The 20,443-nt window shown below is 55.4% G+C and overlaps 2 protein-coding genes across 2 annotated transcripts in view; one reads left to right on the plus strand and one right to left on the minus strand.

The window, feature by feature from the left end:
• The window catches only part of PPP1R1A (protein phosphatase 1 regulatory inhibitor subunit 1A), a 61,205-nt gene extending 55,784 nt beyond the window's left edge, over window positions 1-5,421 (plus strand). Inside the window, exon 6 of the mRNA XM_065419299.1 lies at window positions 5,294-5,421. Within this exon, the coding sequence (XP_065275371.1) occupies window positions 5,294-5,421 (128 nt within the window). The remainder of the gene's footprint in view (window positions 1-5,293) is intronic.
• Window positions 5,422-18,129: 12,708 nt separating this feature from the next.
• The window catches only part of PDE1B (phosphodiesterase 1B), a 141,560-nt gene continuing 139,246 nt past the window's right edge, over window positions 18,130-20,443 (minus strand). Inside the window, exons 13-14 of the mRNA XM_065419298.1 lie at window positions 18,830-18,966; window positions 18,130-18,227 (exon numbers count right to left, since the gene is read on the minus strand). Of these exons, the coding sequence (XP_065275370.1) occupies window positions 18,130-18,227; window positions 18,830-18,966 (235 nt within the window). The remainder of the gene's footprint in view (window positions 18,228-18,829; window positions 18,967-20,443) is intronic.

Below are 20,443 nucleotides of genomic sequence, written 5' to 3' on the forward strand. Positions count from 1 at the left end.
GTGCTGTTTTTCTCTTCATCATTTTCCTGTGTGAGTTTGTTCGAGAGCATAGTGATTGGTTACACCCGCATCATTGTTACTGTGGCATTTAGTGCACTGGACGAGGTGCCCCACATGTTGTGATAGGCATGTGCTGGGACCCATGGATCTTGAAATGTGTGTTGTGGGGGGTATTGATCATCACAGCACTGAAGATATGTCTACAGGTTTTGCAACTGTTGTTCGGGCAGGATCTGGTGCCGCTTTGAATTGGTGGGTCCTGGTCTTCTTGCTTCTGATGATGAGCTGGGAGAGGCTGGGGGGTTGTGTGAAGGCCAGAAGAAGGCATTCAGGAAAGATTTCTTTCAGAACATGTTCCCCATCAAGTATGGGTTGTAATTTTTTAATGATGCCCCATACGGGTTCTAGTGTGGGATGGGAGGTGACAGCTGGGGTGTGTGGATGGAGGGAGTTTTATTTCCATATACTCTTTAGGGTATCTGGGTGGCCCATTCCAGGATGTGATCTACTTCTTTGATGGAGTGTCCTTGTTTGGGGAAGGCAGTTTTAAATACACCACAAAACCAATGATATACCTGATACACAGACAGATGACCTAAACTCACTCATAGATTTAAATAAAAAATAATAAATAATAATAATTAATGGAGATATCCCATCTCCTAGAACTGGAAGGGACCTTGAAAGGTCATCGAGTCCAGCCCCCTGCCTTCACTAGCAGGACCAAGTACTGATTTTGCCCCAGATCCCTAAATGGCCCCCTCAAGGATTGAACTCACAACCCTGGGTTTAGCAGGCCAATGCTCAAACCACTGAGCTATCCCTCCCCCCAAATTTCCACCACAATTTCAACAACCACCACCCATCCATTAAACTCTCTCTAGAAAACTCCCACACCAGCACCAACTTCCTGGATATCACGCTCTGCTTCAGCAATGGAACCTTACAGGCAACTATATACAAGCAACCCACAGATCACCACACTTTGTCTACACTACAAATTTCTTCAGTATAACTTCGGAATAATCCACATCCCTGAGCAACGTAAATTACACCGACCTAAGAGCCAGGGTAGACAGTGCTATGTTGGCAGGAGAGCTTCTTCTGCCGACAGACCTACCACCTCTTGTGGGAGGTGGAGTAATTAAGCCAATAGAAGAGCTCTCTCCCCTCAGCTTAGAGCATCTGTGCTTATGTGCCGCTGTAACTGATTTCATGTTGACGTAGCCTTACCTTCACAGATGCAGTAACCACCCAAAGCACACCAAGAAATCTACAGCCAGGCACTCAGATACCAAGAATATGCTCCAAGGAGAAAGTCCGGGATTCACATCTTAACACACTTAAAACTGCCTTTACCAAACATTGTATCAAGTCGATTGCATCATGGAAAACCTGTAGACATATCTCCACCGCTAAGATGATGAACACCCCCCCATAACACACTTTTCAAGATCCATGGGTCCTACACAGGCGTATCATAGAATCATAGAATATTAGGGTTGGAAGAGACCACAGGAGGTCATCTAGTCCAATCCCCTGCTCAAAGTAGGACCAATACCAACCAAATCATCCCAGCCAAGGCTTTGTCAAGCCGGGCGTTAATAACCTCTAAGGATGGGAGATTCCACCACCTCCCTAGGTAACCCATTCCAGGGCTTCACCACCCTTCTAGTGAAATAGTGTTTCCTAATAGCCAACCTAAACCTCCCCCACTGCAACTTGACACCATTGCTTCTTGTTCTGTCATCTGCCACCACTGAGAATAGCCTATCTCCATCCTCTTTGGAACCCCCCTTCAGGTAGTTGAAGGCTGCTATCAAATCCTCCTTCACTCTTCTCTTCTGCAGACTAAATAACCCCAGTTCCCACAGCCTCTCCTCATAAGTCATGTGCTCCAGCCCCCTAATCATTTTCGTTGCCCTCCACTGGACTATCTCCAATTTGTCCACATACTTTCTGTAGTGGGGGGACCAAAACTGGACACAATACTCCAGATGTGGCCTCACCAGTGTTCAATAGAGGGGAATAATCACTTCCCTCGATCTGCTGGCAATGCTCCTACTAATACAGCACAATATGCCGTTGGCCTTCATGGCAACAAGGGCACACTGCTGACTCATATCCAGCTTCTCATCCACTGTAATCCCCAGGTCCTTTTCTGCAGAACTGCTGTTTAGCCAGTCGGTCCCCAGCCTGTAGCAGTGCATGGGATTCTTCCATCCTAAGTGCAGGACTCTGCACTTGTCCTTGTTGAACCTCATCAGCTTTCTTTTGGCCCAATCCTCCAATTTTTCTAGGTCACTCTGGACCCTATCCCTACCCGCCAGTGTATCTACCTCTCCCCCCAGCTTAGTGTCATCTGTGAACTTGCTGAGGGTGAAATTCATCCCATCATCCAGATCATTAATAAAGATGTAGACCAAAACCAGCACCAGGACTGACCCCTGGGGCACTCTGCTTGATACCGGCTGCCAACTAGACATCGAGCCATTGATCACTACCTGTTGAGCCCGACAATCTAGCCAGCTTTCTATCCACCTTATAGTCAATTCATCCAATCCATACTTCTTTAACTTGCTGGCAAGAATACTGTGGGAGACAGTATCAATAGCTTTGCTAAAGTCAAGATATATCACATCCACCACTTTCCCCATATCCACAGAGCCAGTTATCTCATCATCGAAGGTAATCATAACATCATAGAAGGCAATCATAACATGTGGGGCACCCAGGGCCGGTGCAAGGAAGTTTTGCGCCCTAGGCGAAACTTCCACCTTGCGCGCCCCGCCCCAGCCCTGCGGCAGCTCCCCACCCCTCCCTCCGCCCTGAGGCGCCCCCCCCCCGCAGCAGCTCCTCCCCCCCGCCCTGAGGTGCCCCCCTGCGGCAGCTCCCCCCCCCCGGGGAGCTGTGCGGCAGCTCCCCACCCCAGCTCACCTCTGCTCCGCCTCCTCCCCGAGCACGCCGCCCCCGCTCTAATTCTCCTCCCCTCCCAGGCTTGCGGCGCCAAACAGCTGATTGGCACCGCAAGCCTGGAAGGTGGGAGAAGTGGAGCAGCGACGGCGTGCTCGGGGAGGGGGCGTAGCAGAGGTGAGCTGGGGTGGGGAGCCCTGCGGCAGGTGTCCCCCCCCTGCTCTGAGGCACCCCCGCGGCAGCTCCCCCCCCCCCCGGCCCGGGGAGCCGTGCGGCAGTTCCCCACCCCAGCTCACCTCTGCTCTGCCTCCTCCCAGAGCACGTCGCCCCTGCTCTAATTCTCCTCCCCTCCCAGGCTTGTGGCGCCAACCAGCTGATTGGCGCTGCAAGCCTGGGAGGCGGGAGAAGTGGAGCGGCGACTGCGCGCTCGGGGAGGGGACGTAAGAACGCTATAAAAAAAATTGGGGGCACCTCTTTTTGGTGCCCCCAAATCTTGGTGCCCTAGGCAACCGCCTAGTTTGCCTAAATGGTAGCACCGGCCCTGGGGGCACCTCATCCCGTGCACTAAATGGCACAGTAACAATGATGTGGGTGTAACCAGACAATCACTGCGCTCTCCAATGAACTCACACAGGAAAATGATAAAAGACAAGAACATCCTGTCACCTGTGGATGAACACTTTTCACAAAATGATCACTCTATATCTGACCTCTCAGTAGGGTTGCCACCCATCCGGCCTTTACCCGGACACTCCGGTTGTGGGCTTCTGTGTCCAGGTGCCATTTAGGGATGCCAGGTGCCTGGTTTTCAACCGGAAAGTCTGGTCGAAAAGGGGACCTGACAACCCTAAATGGCACCCTAACTAAAAATCCAGTTACCGCGGGGCGGGGGTTAACCCACGCCAGCCCCTCATCAGCCGTGACTGCCTCCTACCTGCAAGCAGGCTCCTTGAGAGGATCCAGCGAACAATGCGGGGAGGAAGGGAGAGGAGCGAGCGACAGGGCAGGGTCTTGGGGGAAGCGGCAGGGATGGGGCCTTGGGACTCCAGTTACAGGCAATTAGAAAGGTGGCAATGCTACCTCTCAGTCCTCATCCTCAAAAGAAACGTGCACAACCCCTTCAAAAGATGAGTTTAAAGACGAGTGGGAGTTTAAATTCCTAACTTTGCTAGACACTAAAAATCACGGACTGACAAGAGACACTGGATTTATGGCTTATTACAACAATCTGTACTCCACTACTAACCATCCCCCCCAGCTGCCTTCCCAGCTATGACCGGAGGGGTGTTAACAGGCCACTTCACCTTGAATGGTCCCTTGAAATATGTGTTAACTACTTGTGCTAAAGAATCTGTTCCACCTTGTATTTAAGCTGTGACCCCCTGAGTAAGTTTCCCAGCCCTGAAGAAGAGCTCTGTATGGCTGGAAAGCTTGTCTCTCTCACCAACAGAAATTGGTCCAACAAAAGATATTACCTCCCCCACCTTGTCTCTCTAATATCCTGGGACCAACACGGCTACAACACCACTGCATATCAGCTATACATAGACAGCTTCCCTAAATCATCCCACCTGAATTTGGTCCTGGCATTCCTGGCCCCCCTTCGGTCACCATTGAGGATTGGACCTGGGATTCTAAAGCACTAAAAGCCCCATTTCAGCTAACAGGATAATGGCCCCTAGTTGGAGGTGGTAGTAGATTTTTATCCTCTTAAATGAATCAGCCACTAGAGGGGGGACTTAGAACACTGGGCTGGGGGACTGGGCTGCAGTGGCTCTGACTGGGTACCTGCCCCCTCCCTTCGATTCTGAAAAGCCCTGTCAGGTCCCTGGAACGAGGGAGCCACTTAGGGCAGCACTGAAGGGCTCCCATAGCGTATGTTAGGGGCTATGCTGGATAGAGGAGGCACAAGCCCCTGGCCCTATGTCTTGGCATCAGTGCCTACCAGGGGGGCAATCTGGCTCAAAGAGCTTTGTGCAGGGCAGCCCAAATCCCTTGGTACTCATGAGAACAGTGTCCAGCCCACATAAAGTCATATCCCAGTGACCTCCACTCAGTCACGTCTCCGTGGCAGCCTCTGTCTGCACGGGAAGGAGGTGGCACTCTAAGGCAGGCTGAGTCTGGAACGTCCTGCAGCATGGAGATCCCTGGGGCAGGCTCCGTCGGCAACATCCTGCAGGGCAAAGATCCCTGGGGCAGGCCACGTTGGGCACATCCTGCAGCGTGGAGATCCCTGGGGAAGGCTGCATCGGGCACGTCCTGCAGCGTGGAGATCCCTGGGGCAGGCCGTGTTGGGAACGTCCTATGGGGGGCGGGGTTGCACCTTGGAGCAGGCCATGTTGAATCCCGTGCTCATGCTCCTTGGGCCTGTTTTGTGCAGGGGAAGAATCGACAGGAGCTTGTGCAAAAAGCGAAGACAATGGAAGGCCAGGACTGTCCTCAGAGAAGCAGCGCGTGCATATACTACCAAAGGACTCCTCAGGCAAGCAGGCTCCTGCAAGTGACTAGGTAGGAACCCATGGGAGGCTGGGGCAGGAATCATGGAATCATAGACGATTAGGGTTGGACGAGACCTCAGGAGGTCATCTAGTCCAATCCCCTGCTCAAAGCAGGACCAATCCCAACTAAATCTAACCTGAACAGGCTGACCTGAGCAGACCTCAGCTAGAATAGTGCATGTTGCTGCCATATGACAGAGCAGGGAGAGAGAGGGTGTGTTTGGTGATAGATTGATCAACAAACTGATGAGAATCCCAAGAGGACACAGATACTGGGGCTGGCAGCACAGACAGAGGGGAGAGAAGTTAAAAGCTGCTAGGTCTGGCTTGGCTCTGCGGTCACTGGGTGGGGAGAGGAAACACACAAGGATCTGGAGGGTGTGACCAGCCAGGTGCCAGGAGCGGAATTGCTCAGGGTGGAACACGGGGTAGTGAGGAGACAAGGGCTGATATTCGGAAAGGGACTGAGCATGAGGAACAGCTTCATGAGCATGGGAATCCCGTGGGCTGTGAGTTTGCTTGCCCAGGGACGTGGTAACGGGTGTGGGGCTTGACTGACCCCTCTGGGCTTGGCTCACAGCTCTCCCGTTGGCTGATGCCGATGTTGGGCCCTGGACACAGGAGCTTTAGACTGACCGTTCGGAAACAGAAGAGAGCATCCCGAGTGGCCCATTCATAATGCATGTGGTCACCGGGGGTGCCGCTGCACTGCCCTACGAGAGTGCCCCTAGAGCCACTTTTTAAATCCACAAGGTTCTTTTTTGGCTCATCTCAGCTGCTCCCGAACTCCGGCTCCATATGGCACCTATGAGATAAAATGGGGACAGGTGCCCACTCCACACATGCCACCACCACAGTTATCGCTACTGGCCCCCTCCTGGGCAGCCCCAGCAGCCAGGCCAAGGAGCAGATGAGCCCTGGAGTCTGAACCTCAGCTCAGGCTGGGTCTTGGGGCTCACCCTCTGGGCTCTAAGGGGAGGCATTATTTGACTTAGGCTGGACACCTCCCTACCACCCATGGCAGCCTTAACTCTGCTCCTAGTAATGCCACCCTGCCCTCACCCCTTCTGCTCTCAGCTCTGCACTGAATCACCCTACCAGCACAGCCAGTGGCTGTCCCAACCCTCCCCAATCCCTAGTGCTGGGGGACCATTGTCTGGGGAACAGGCGTGTGCACACTGAGGAAACGGGCAGAGTTAAGGTTACAGGGCATGGTCTGTGGTGTTCAGTAGCCGTGGCAATGGGAGCACATGTGCCTGTAGGGGGAGGAGCAGCAGGATGAACTGGGAGGCAGCTTGGCTTTTCATTGCCTTGCTTTTGTGGGTTCATAGTGTGGGTCCCAACCCCAATGTTTGTTGTGTTAATACCCTCCTGTAGGTGGCGCTCTGGTCCAGGTGTGAGTGGTGTTTCGAGGACAGAGGCAGGGCGACGCGGCGGGGAGGAAGGAAGAAGGAAGATCACTGGGTTGTGTGTGTGGGGGTTAATGATTGTTTTCTAAGATTACAATGGCTGTTTGGGTGTTTGTGATTTTTTTTTACTGCCGCAGAGATGACGCCCTGGAGTGGGAAGGGGTAGGCTGAAATCTAGCCCCACCAGCCCGTCCTGGCTCGTGGTGGTTGAGGCAGCCTGGCACAAGTGGGGCATTTCACAGTAAACACAATGATCCTGGGCGGGATTGACAGTGCCGGGCGTGGACATGTAATTCCAGGCAGAGTCCAGAGAGGGTGAGATCCCCTCGCACAACCCAGCCCACCCCAGCACCTCACACCCTGCATGAGACCAGAGCAGGAGTGTAGGAATGGCTGGGTCTTGTGCCAGGCCACCCCCTCACCCAGCTGACACTTGGTGAAACTACGACCTGCCCTGTCCACACTGGGGGTTTGAAACATGTTGTCAATCATGGTTTAAACACACCTTTGTGCTAGTGTGGACAAGTCCCAAGGAGCACAGCACCTAGGGGAACACCCCTTTCTCCCCAGCCACACAGGAACCCCCTGCAGCAGAACCCCAGTGCTTCCCCCTCACCCTGGGTCTGACCAGGGTCTTTAACCCTACAAGACTCCTGCCATCCTCAGCCAGGTCCCAGGACAGGTGGGCCAAGCTGGGACCAGGCTCTGCTGACCCCAGGGCAAGCCTGGGATGTGAGCATGCAGCGTGCCCCGAGCCTGGCTGCCCTTGCCCCTGTCCAGCGGTGCAGGAGGCTGAGTCCTGCCCGGTGTGTCTGTCATCGCCTGCACTCAGCCCTCTACAAGCCCCCGTCGTCACCACATCTTTGGCCATCTGGAGCACCAAGCCGGTCGTGTCAATCAATAAACTGATCTCATGTTAGCGCCTGCTGCTCATTGCACCTCTGTGCTGGGGACGGAGTGCGGGAGGGAACAATAGGCTCTGCCAGACGGGATCAGCCCAGTCTTCCAGCACTAGAGACTGCAAAGGAAGGGGTAAGAACCCCCGCTGTAGCAGACAGATGATAATCTGCCCCCCCCCCCCCCGCCGTGAAGGTCTCATCCTGCTCTTTAATGGTCAGTGATCAGCTTAGTTCCTGAAGCAGGAGGTTGAATAACCCTTCCCAAAGGTTTGGTCTCATTATTTATTCATAGTCAGTCTGGCTGTTCTTGAATCCACATAAATGTCCAATCCCTCTAGATTCACAGATTCCAAGGCCAGCAGGGACCACTGTCTCTTGATCTCAGTGACATCCTGTTGCAGGGAGTTCCACAGGCCGAGCACACGCTGGGTAGTAAAGCGTTTCCTTTGATCAGTTTTGAAATTCCTGCCTTTAATTTGTGGGAAGGAAAGTGAAGAAAATAAAACCCAGGGAAGCAAAGTCAGGATCAGAGCTGCAAGAACCACTCCAAGCCACTGTGATCCTGGCAACTGCCCCTTCCCTGGCCTCAGGGGCTGTTTGCAAACACAGGGGCAAGTGCTCAGTCTTAGTGACTCTCCAGATCCTCAGCAGATAGATTCCTATTGGGGGTGGGATGCAGGAGGATCTGATGGCCGACCGGGGCCCCATCCGGTGCAGCGGCTCTGGCTGGGAGGCCTGGAGCCCCCAGCTCAGAGCAGCGTCTCACGCCTGCCACCCCTGCACACACCCCAGCTCCCTGGCTGGGGGATATTGGGGCCGGCCAGCCTGAGACGAGCTCAGACAGTGAGTGATGGAGAAGCACCAGGCACTTTAGGGGATGAGGCATGGAGCAGTGCAGGAGGAACTGCATAGTCCATTGACTGAGAGGGACAGTGCAGGGAGCTCATTGGATGGGAGGGACAGTCCAGGTAAGGCACTGGCTGAGAAGAGACAGAAAGGGTAGCTCATTGGTTAAGAAGGGACAGTGACGGTAACCCATTGGCTGAGAAGAGACAGCAAGGGTAGCTCATTGGTTAAGAAGGGACACTGCAGGGAGTTTGTTGGCTTAGGACTTTCATGTCCCTATAAAGTCCGGTCAGATTCCATCCCCTGGGCTGCTGGAGCCAGACCCCTGGGCTGGGGGTGATGGTGGGTGGCAGCCCTGGGCAAGGGCAGAGCTGGGCCATGGCTCCGAATTTCAAAAGTGCTCAGCCCCCAGCAGGCTCCATAGAGAATAACAGGCGGGAGAGCCTCCATTGTTCTCAGTGTGGAGGGAGAGCCGCCATTGTTCTCACTGGGGTGGGGGAGCTGCCATTGTTCTCACTGGGGTGGGGGGGCCTCCATTGTTCTCAGTGTGGAGGGAGAGCCTCCATTGTTCTCACGGGGGGGGGGGGGGGAGCCGCCATTGTTCTCACTAGGGGAGGAGCCTCCATTGTTCTCACTGGGGGGGGAGCCGCCATTGTTCTCACTGGGGAAAGAGCCTCCATTGTTCTCACTGGGCTGGGGGGACCTCTATTCTCAGTGTGGAGGGAGAGCCTCCATTGTTCTCACTGGTCTGGGAGCCGCCATTGTTCTCACTGGGGTGGGGGGCCTCCACTGTTCTCACTGGAGGGGAGCTTCCATCCCCTGCTGGCACTGGGGCAAGGGAGTTTGTCGCTGCTGTTCTGGGGCTCTCCTGCTGCCCCCTCCTCAGCTCTGATCAAGCACAGAAATGCCTCCAGCTCTCAGGGCCCCTGCTCTCAGCCCTGCCCTCACAGCTCAAGGGCATTAATATCCTGGGAGGTTCAATGGATGGCAGGCCCCGTCCTGTGTCTCCATCGCAGCCAGGAGGCCTTTGGTGCAGCCAGCTCTGAGCTTGGTCCCAGGCCGAGCCAGCGCTGCTGCCAAGGGATTAGGAGAGGAGCAACAGGGGCACCTGCTGGCTGGAGAGGGGAGGCCTGGCCCAGGCACTAGGAAATGGGCAGTCGATCAAAAGCGACGCCCTGTGATTAATGCCCTATGCTATCAGTAGTAAAGATGTGTATCTTGACCCACAGCACCCCCCTGCCCTCACCACAAGACCCCATTCCCCTCCCTAGGCTGGGCATAGAGCCAAGGAGGCCTGACTCCCAGCACCTAAGAACAGCCATACTGGGTCCGGCCAATGGTCTCACTGTAGCCCAGTAGCCTGTCTTCCAGCAGTGGCCAATGCCAAGTGCTTCAGAGGGAATGAAAGGAACAGGGCAATTTAGAGTGAGCCATCCCCTGTCGTCCAGTCCCAACTTCTGGCAGTCAGAGGTTTAGGGACACCCAGAGCACAAGGCTGCGTTCCTGTCTATTTGGGCTAATAGCCATTGATGCACCTACCCACCATGAACTTAGCTAACTATTTTTTTAACCCAGTTGTACGTTTGACCTTCACAACATTCCCCTGGCAATGAGTTCCACAGGTTGACTGTGTGTTGTGTGAAGAAGGACTTCTTTATATTAGTTTTAACCCTGCTGCCTGTTAATTTCATTGGCTGACCCTTGGGTCTTGTGTTATGTGAAGAGGTAAATGACACTTTCCTATTCACTTTCTCCACACCAGTCATGATTTTATAGACCTCAATCATATCCACCCTTAGTCGGCTCTTTTCTAAGCTGAACAGTCCCAGTCTTTTTAATCTCTTCTTATACAAAAGTATAAGTTCCATATCCCTAATATTTTTTGTTGCTCCTTGCTGTACTTTTTCCAATTCTAATATATCTTTTTTAGCTGGGGCAACGACAACTGCACACAGTATGCGAGTATCCATGGATTAATAGAGTGGCATTATAATAGTTGCTGTTTTATTATCTATCCCTGTCCTAGTGGTTCCTAATAGTCTGTTCCCTTTTTTGACTGCCGCTGCACATTGGGTGGATGTTTTCATCCACAACTAGCCACAGTGACTCCAAGATCTCTTTCTTGAGTGATAACAGCTAATTTAGACCCCATCATTTTCTATGTATGGTTGGGATTATGTTTTCCAATGTACAGTACTTTGTATTTATCAATATTGAATGGCAGCTGCACTTTTGTTGCCAGTCACCCAGTTCTGTGAGCTCCCTTTGTAACTCTTCACAGCCAGCTTTGGCCTGAACTGTCGAGTAATTTTGTATTGTCTGAAAATTTTGCAACCTCATTTCCCCCCCCCCCGTCCTTTTCCAGGTCATTTATGTTGAACAGCACAGGTCCCGGTACAGCTCCTTGGGGACCCTGCTATTTAACTCTCTCCATTGTGATAATGACCATTTTTTCCTATTCTTTGTTTCCTATCTTTTAACCAATTACTGATCCATGCGAGGCCTTTACCTCTTTTCCCATGACAGTTTACGTTATTTAAGAGCCTTTGGTGTGGGACCTTATCAAAGGCTTTCTGAAAGTCTAAGTACACTGTTTTGACTGGATCACCTTTGTCCACATACTTCCCCTCAGAGAATTCTCATAGATGGGTGCGGGATGATTCCCCTTTATAAAAGCCATGTTGACTCTTCCCCAACATGTGTGTCTGATAATCCTGTTCTTTTAAAACAATCAGCATTACACTAGCTACCCTCCAGTCATCTGGTGCAGTTCTGTCATTTCACATTTGAGTTCCTTCAGAACTCTTGGGTGAATATCAGCTGGTCCAGGTGACTTGTTACTGCTTAATTTATCTATTTGTTCCAAAACCTTCTCTACTGACATCTCAATCTGGAACAGTTCCTCAGATTTGTCACCTAAAAAAGAATGGCTCAGGTGTCGGAATCTCCCTCATATCTGCAGTGATGACCGATGCAAAGAATTCATTTAGCGTCTCTGCAGCAGCCTTGTCTTCTTTGTGTGCTCCTTCAGCACCTTGATCATCCAATGGCCTTACTGATTTTTTGGGGGGCAGGCTTCCTGCTTCTGATATACTTACAAAAAAATGCTGTTAGCAAAAAACCCTGCTCTAACAATTACACCCCACTCCCTTTCCCGAGCAAGGGTTAAAATTAGACATGAGCTTTTTCTTTAAAAAAAAAAAAATCACTTTTTCTCTCTCCTGTCTTGCCCTGTGAAGTCTTTTTCTCTCATTTGGTCTCTTTCCTTTTGGGGGCCTTTTAAAAATTATTTCCAAAGCCAGGGGACAAAACAACAACAGAAACCATTTTAATTCTCTTTTGTTTTTTATTTGTCCTTCACGTAGTTCTTTTGATTAGTTCCTTAGTTTCATTTTTACATGCGCACAGTTTGGGTTCAGCATCGGAATGTGGAGCTGTTCGAATAATAACCAGTTTCGAGAAACAAAGAGTAACGGCATGGTAGAAAATGATGCCCGAAGTACAAACACGTACAGAGAATACCCACGGTGGAGGTGAGCTCGGGTGTATTTACAGTGCAGGGCAGGAGAGGTTAGCAACTCGTGGCCATTGGGGCAGGTTGCAATCTTGTATGACCTCTAAGCAGTGACCAGGTTAAAGGTCCTCACAGCTGAAAGAGCCCCCCCCCAGGAAGCCAGTTTGATGAGGTCAGTCCCAGGTACGCTCATGATGGGGAGCTGCTGATTCTGGGCCTGATTCTGTCTCACCTAGCGCCTGATCCTGAGAGGTGCCGAGCCCTGCTGCCTCCCATTGGCCTCAGACACAGTGCTAGTGCTCTCTGGGTCAGGCCCTCAGGAAGGTTTTACTTGGGTGATTTTCCATGGTGTGGGCAAGAGCAGGATGTGGCCCGGGGTTGATGCTTGGGTGCTCTAAGAACAGGCCATTGGCTCTGAGTGGGGTGGGGGCTTTGTCTCTCTTTGCTCTTCCTCTCCGGCATCTTTGCCCTCCCACCTCCCTGCAGATCAGACTCAGCCCCCAAACAAGCCCTCACTCTGCAAGGTGGGGCAACATCACTAGCCCCATTTTACAGAGGAGGGGACTCAGCACGGGCCATGGGGTGACTCTCCCAAAGCCACACAGCAAGTCAGCAGCAAAGATGGACCCACGCAGCCCCCCGTTTTAATCACCAGACACATTCACTCCCAGAGCCTGAACTAGAACCAATGTCCTGAGTCCCACTCCAACCACTAGATGTCCTGACTTCCAGTCCCACTGTCCTAACCCCCTTCTCCAGGTGCCACGCCTCTCCCAGACCTGGGGGTAGCACCCAGGAGTCCTGACTCCCAGTCCCACTGCTCTAACCCCTGGCTCCAGGTACCACGCCCCTCCTAGAGCTGGGCTAGACCCCAGTGGTCCTATGGCTTGAAGCACCAGGAGCAAATGTGGTTCATCAGCCACAGCTTCCTTTCTAAGGGCAGGGCCGAGGCTCCCTCTGGGGTGAGTGGGATTCTGCAGGTGCCACTGAGTCTAGCGCAGGGGCCGGAGGGGTGGGAGCGCCCCATACCCAGCTCTCTGAACTTTGGAGACATGTTGTGAGCTGCCCTCTCCTGAATCCATGCGTGTCCGGGTCAGCATGCAGCAGCCAGCTCCCCGCAGGGACCAGGGACATCGGTGTCTCCCACCAGGCCAGACAGCCCCAAGCAAGACAGGCCAGCCCAATGTAGAGGGAGGGCTCCAGGACTGGGCTGAGGCCCAGGGTGCCCAGGACACCTGGGCACCTGGGATGTGGGGTGGCCAGGACTGAAGCCCCGACAACCAGGGCCCCTAGCTCAACAGGTGAATAATCCAGGGGACGTCAGACCATCCACCTCAGCTGAGCCAAAGGAAAAACTGCTCCGGGGACCAAGTGCCCAGCCCTTATAACAGGTATACCTGCCAGCCCTCCCCCGAGCACCCAGCCCTTATAGCAGGTATACCTGTCCATCCCCCAGCCCCTATAGCGAGTGCACCTGTCAGCCCCCTGAGCATGCAGCCCCCAGCATGCACTGCAGGACAGGCTGTCATTTTAGTGGAAGGGTTTCTTGGATCTGAAGCCCGGGAAGCACCAGGTGTGGAGCCCAGCGCCCCACTCACACACCCTTTCCCCTCCCCCATCCACGCATCTCAAAACACTTGACCACCAGCAGTGAATTTAGCCTGGCAACCCCCTGGGGAAGTGTCATTAACCCCTTAGACAGCAGGGGAAACTGAGGCAGGGGGTAACTTGGCCCTGGTCACCCTACAAGTAGCGGAGCTGGAACTAGAACCCAAGAGTCCTGATTTCCCCCCCCCCCCCCCCGCACCTGCTCTAATCCACTGGAGCCCACTCCCCTCCCAGAGCTGCAGATAGAACCCAGGAGTCCTGATTCCCAGCTCCCTGCCTGTACTACTACACATATGCTAAATACGTATTTATCTCCTCCCTAACTCGCCCTGGAGCCAGGAAAAGAACCCAGGTGTCCTAGCTCACATCCATTGGTTAAGCACAGACCTGGGATTGCATAGCTCTGATAGAGGTCACCTGAGGTCAGGCCGAGGTAGCTGATTGGAGCAGGCTCACCTGGAGCTCTGGTCTTTCCTCATCTAGACAAAGCCTCTGGCTTTTCCTGACCCATGAACCCTTGGGAAGTTCAGCATTGGACAGCTCCCAAACAAACCCACCGCAGAGTCCCTGTGGCCCTGGGAATCAGGGGGAACTTAATATTTACTGTTAGATACAGAGCGGGCTGGATAGAGACAGGCTTCATGCATACGTCCCCACCAGCACTCCATTGATACCCCTCAGTTCTGACCCCAGTCACTCTCTACCAGTGCCCCTCAATCCCAACCTGCAGCCCCCTGCTATCTCAGCCCTGGGCTCCCCAGTCACTGCTCTACCGGTGCCCCTCAATCCCAACCTGCACTCCCTGCTATCTGAGCCCTGGGCTCCCACACACAGCTCTGCCAATGCTAATCTATCACAACCTATTCTTCATTCCCTTTCCAGCCCCTCTAGGGTGCCCAGCCCCCCAGCTCCTGCTATTCCAGTCCTGCCCCCTGCCCCCAGCTCTGCCAATGCCCCTAGAGCCTGCTGGCTCCCATGGCACTTGCTGAATCCTGCTGCACCACAGCCCATGGCAGCTCAGCAGAGTTAACAGTTGTAAGCTGAGACTGCCACAGTCATTGCATGTGTGACTAGACCAGGCCCAGAGTGCAGTGTTCAAACGTGCCCCCTTCCAAAAAAAAACCGTCCCTGTGCTGCAAGGTGGGAGTGGGGCTGTGGAGTTTGCTCCAGGCCACCCTGCGCTTGGGAGCCGAGTCCTGTTAACAGCCAGGTGTGCAAAGGGGCCTGCTCTGGAGCCCCCCCTCCAGCCACGGGACATGGATCAGAGTAACACGCTGCTCTGTTATGGTCATTCCACCCCACAGGGCGGAGGGTGAACACACCTGCCCCGGCCCCTGCCCGTCCTTCCACGCATGTCGCTCAGGGGCACTTGGGAGCAGTGACATGTCTGGCTCCGCGGCCTAGGGAGAGACACAGGATGGAGCGGGCGGGGCGGGGGGGAGAGGGGGTGGCGAGGCCTTGGGAAGCCCTTGTCTCAGTTCCGTTTATTATCCTGCACGTCTGGGAGACGTGGCTTCACCTGGCCTTATTGTGGAGCATGTACCTGGCTCCTTTACTGTTTAGCAAGTGTTTATCCATGCAAAAGAGTGTACACTCCCCACCCTGTGACCAGTGGAACCTCCTGTCACGCTGCAAGGACCCATGTGCAAGGTGACACTGAACAAACACACTCTGTAACCGCCAGCCCCATGACATCTGCAGGGAGCTCCTGGGTTCCCCGTGGGAAAGAGAGTGGGCCCTGACCCAATCAAATTGGAGGGGAGTCCTGGGAAAGGGGGTTGGGCTCTGGGTAGATGATATTGGGGCTGCAGGTCAGGAGGGTTTGCCACTGCAGGGACCCCACTGCAGACGGGGAGGAGATTCTGGCCTGCGAGTGGGTGTGTCTGTCTGGGGGGACGAGGGGCGACCCAGCCCATGCTCTGTTCTAAGGGTAGGCCCTGGGGCTCTGACATCACCCCAGACAGGTATTTTGTAGCGGTCATCCATCCTGGCTCCAGTGGGCAGGTAAGCAGCTGTGACACGCCCTGGAGGCACTGCTGGAGTCCACAATTCCCCAAGTGACCAAGTTGGCCCCCCATTCTCCCCCAAACTCCTCCCACAGCCCTGTGGATCACCCTGAAGCCTCCGCTCCTCAATCATCCCTGGGCGTCTGACACATTGGGATTCCAGAGAACAAGTCCTTTAAAAAGACACAGGCAAAGCCCTGGCCCAGCAGCTCCGGGCGTTTGCTGGCTGGGCAGTGAGACGTCTACAATAGCCCCAGCTAGAGGGGTGGGGCAGGAAGGCAGATGGAACAGGGGCCTGTAGTACCTGGCTTGGCGGGGCTGGTGACTGGCCTGGCCAGGCCAGGGCTCGGGGTGGTGGCGGCGAGGGAGGGCTTTGATGGGTTCAGGCCATATGCTCGGTGACATCAGGATTTCCCTTGACTCTAAGGTTTACATTAATTTTTATATCTTGGCAATGGTTGTTCCCTCTCGCCCTCCGGCCTGGGGCGGCTCCTCCTGCGATGGTGCTGATTTCGATGGCATCGAAGACTTTGGACTAAACTGCATCATTCAGTTGGAAAAGGGACCTGCTGGGTCAGAGCGGGAGAGTCAAGGCCTAGACAGCGGGATCCATCCTCCCGCCAGGCCCCGCTGAGTCAGGGCACCCCTGCATTGTGCCAACCTAGAGTGCATTGGTGCACAGATGCCTCTGTGCAGGATAGCACGTCCCACAGTCCCCCTCCGCTGGGCCCTGCTGAGCCAGAGTGCCCCCCACATAATGCCAACCTGAGAGCATGTTGGTGCATGGCCACCTTTGTGCAGGACTGTGCGTCCCACTGCCCCTGCCCCGGGGACCCAGTGACCCAGAGCGCCCCCACATGGTGCCAATCTGAGGTGCACGGCTGCCTCTGTGCAGGACAGCACGTTCCACCTTCTCCCTCCCCTGGGTCCTGCTGAGCCAGGGCACCCCCTGCATAGTGCCAGCCAGAGAGTGTCTTGGTGCACGGCCCCTGCTGTGCAGGACAGCGATGAGCTGCTCCAGTCAAAGTCAGAGCTGGCTTTACAGAGTGGGGCTGAGGGAGGCGCTCTGCAGACTCACACCCCAGCAGCACAGCAAGCTCCAGCCTCGCCCTAGAGGGACATCTCTGCTGGGGCTGAGAAGGGAGTGTGGTCTCCCCACCCCAACCACTGCTTGGCATCTCTGCTGAGACAGCCACAGGATCTGGGCTGAGACGCCCCAAACGTATCTGACAGCCGGGCCCTCAATAGCTGAGAGGGCAATAACGTGTGGTCACTACAGGAGCGGGGGCCATTGGAATCGCTGCCCTAAAGGCTCCGTCACCCAGGCCAGGTGTCTCTGTGTCCACGCAAGGCGAGGGAGTCTTGCTCCCGCAGGTGTCCGACTAGCCCAGGGAAGGCCAGCACTGCCATGTCCGCAGCCCTAACTGCACCACGCCAGGAAGGGCCAGACCCTGCTGCAGGTTCTGAGGTATCCGCTGAGCAGGGAGCGGTGGACAGTCATCAGGATCACCGGGTGTGCTCTGAACCTGCCCCGCTCAGCTCTTTGGGTGCCATTTACACAGGGGCAGAGCGGGACTGAGATGCCACCCAACTGCGATGGCACATTGCGCCAAGGTGACGGCCCCAAGCTGCACTGACTCTAGGGTCGCACTGACAGGCAGCAGGGCGAAGGCACCAGGCCACTCTGACTCCAGCGTTGCAGTGACCAGCGCCAGGGGAAGGCACCAAGCTGCGCTGACTGGGTGTCCAAGTGACCAGTGCCAGGGGACAGCGCCAAGCTGCAATGACTCTGGCATCACGGTAACCGGTGCCAGAGGACAGCACCAGGCTGCACTGACTCCAGGTTCATGGTGACCAGTGCCAGGGGACAGTGCCAGGCCGCACTAACTCCGGGTTCATGGTGACCGGTGCCAGGGCACAGCGCCAGGCCGCAATGACTCCGGGTTCATGGTGACCGGTGCCAGGGCACAGCACGAGGCCGCAATGACTCCGGGTTCATGGTGACCGGTGCCAGGGCACAGCGCCAGGCCGCACTGACTCCAGGTTCGTGGTGACCGGTGCCAGGGCACAGCGCCAGGCCGCACTGACTCCGGGTTCGTGGTGAACGGTGCCAGGGCACAGCGCCAGGCCGCACTGACTCCAGGTTCGTGGTGAACGGTGCCAGGGCACAGCGCCAGGCCGCACTGACTCCGGGTTCGTGGTGAACGGTGCCAGGGGACAGCGCCAGGCCGCACTGACTCCGGGTTCGTGGTGACCGGTGCCAGGGGACAGCGCCAGGCCGCACTGACTCCGGGTTTGTGGTGACCGGTGCCAGGGCACAGCGCCAGGCCGCACTGACTCCGGGTTCGTGGTGACCGGTGCCAGGGGACAGCGCCAGGCCGCACTGACTCCAGGTTCATGGTGACCGGTGCTCACCTCTCTCCCTCGCAGACTGTGCTATTCCACATCGCCGTTCTGATTGTGCTGGTTTTCGGGCACATGTGGCTCCTCCTCGCACGGTGACAGCTCATCAATGGATGTCTGGTTAGTGATCCCTGGGGAGAAAGGGCATGTGGGGCACTGGGGCTTGCTCATGAGACCGGGCTCAGGATGGAGCTAGTGAATGTGGCCCATTGGCTCCATGGTCTCGCTGCAGGGTGCCATGAGGGAGCTGCTTCACGCCACCTGTAATAGGCAGGCATGCGGACTGAGCTGAGACCTGCCAACTTGTCTCATGCAGGGCCGCAGACCCAGCCACCAGGGCGTTGCCGTTCGGCCGCCGTGCAGCCTGCGTGACCTGGAGTATCTGGCCTTTCTCCACCTCACTCCACTTCCCTGCGTTGGTTTGGTTTTGGAATTAGATGAACAGCTTCCGCTGGCCCCCATCTGCCCTGCTCCCAGGAGCACCTGCAACCCTCAGCCCTATGGGCTATGCTGCCACAGCCACAAGCACCTCACCCCCCCAGTGCAGGGGCGAGGTTCACACAGCCGGGCCCTTCCTCCTGTGCCACCACTGCCCCTCGCTGGGACCGGCGAGGAGGGATGACTTGGTCTGGAGGGCACGGGGGTGGGCACAGTGAGATCACCCTGAGAGTTTCTCAGATATGGGGGGGGAGGGATTCTCCTCAAAGGGCCCCAGGTCCTGGGCAGTACGTACCGCTGGCTGCTCGCTCCTTCCACTTCTGCTTGTTCTCCTGGATGTACTTGGTCCACGTGGAGCGGAAGCTGGTGATGTCAGCGTTGATGTCGCCCAGCTCTGAATGCTCGTCCAGGGACGGCTGCTTCCATTGGGAACTGCAGGGAAACCAGAGGGGGCAGCGCAGTGTAGTGTGGGAACCACACCAAGGCTGGGAGGCACGGCAGGGAGCCCCAGCAGTCAGGACTGGGCTGGGGCGAGGACACTGAGGGCTTGATCTCCTCAGTTGGGAGCTGCCTTCACCCAACAGCTCAGCAAATCAGCCCCTCAGCTGGAGTAACAAATAACCCTGGATGCACCTGCTCCCTGGGCACCCCACGGCATCGGCATTGCCCTCCTGGCACAGACGAGAAACTGAAGCCTAGGAGGTGAAGTGACCTGCCCAGTGTTCACAGACGGGCAGAGCTGAGACGAGACCCCCTGACCCCTGCCTCGCAGCTCCCAGTCCCTCACACTGAGAGCCCACTGCTTCCTGGGAACGCCTGCTCCGTGAGGTGTGAAGTGAGATTGCCATCCAGTGGCAGGAGCATGGGGAGCAGTAATGCTGCCGGCTTGAGGACAGGAACAGCTGCCAATAGGGAGGCTCTGCTGGCGCTGACCAAGTGAAGGGGCAGCACTGAGTTCTGTTGGACCCCCTGCTCCCTCTGACTGCTCCGTCCTCCTTCGGCACTCCCCACTGACTCCCCTCAGACCTGTTCCATCCTCGGCCGATGCTGTTATGCACAAGACCAGCAGGGGGCGAGCACAGATCACACATGAGGCAGCTGGGAACCGGAGCCAGGCAAACCTTTCCCAGCAACACCCCAGGGGCGTGGCATTTGCATGTGGCTATGGGGTCTGCACTGGCAAACACAACCACGTGAATGTCATGCAAAACTTGTCCCGGCTCAATTATCCCTTCATGCTGTTTGTGTTCGGGCACCACATGTCTACAGGGGCACCTGCCACCAGCATGACAAACCTCATGGTCTTTGGTCACTTGATAAGTCTTGTGGCTAAGGCCTCCTGGGTTCTATCCCCCGCTCTGGGAGCGGAGTGGACTCTAGTGAGTTAGAGCAGGGGTGGCTGAGTCAGGACTCCTGGGTTCTAGCCCCAGTTCTGCCACTTACTTGTTTGGGGCCTGATCCGAAATGCATTCAAGTCAATGGAACTACTCTGGATCAGGCCTTCTGCCCTTGGGCTCATTGGCTCAGTCTGACCCTCCATCTCCCCTGGTGAAATGGTGCTAACAATGAACAAGCTAATGGTGAGGCTCCGTTAATTCATGTCTGTGAGGCTCAGGCACTGCAGCCTGGAGCCATCGGCAGGGTCCCAGCTGGGCCCTGGCCTTCGGCTCTCACACTGCAGAGAAGCTGGCAGGTGCATACAGAGCAGCTGTGAAGCTCTGAAATTGGGCCGTGACTCCCAGCTACAAAAAGGAGCCGTTTACACAGAGCCTGACTTTGCCCAAGGCCACGCCTGCCCTGCTCCCCACCTCCCCAGAGCCTTGCGGAGATAAAGGCCTTTGGAAGTAACACCTTGAAATTCCGCTTTGTTCCCATAGAGAAAAATCATGGCCTGTAACTCCTGCAGGGC

Source organism: Emys orbicularis, chromosome 19 (assembly GCF_028017835.1).
Source record: "Emys orbicularis isolate rEmyOrb1 chromosome 19, rEmyOrb1.hap1, whole genome shotgun sequence".
Lineage (NCBI taxonomy): Eukaryota > Metazoa > Chordata > Testudines > Emydidae > Emys > Emys orbicularis.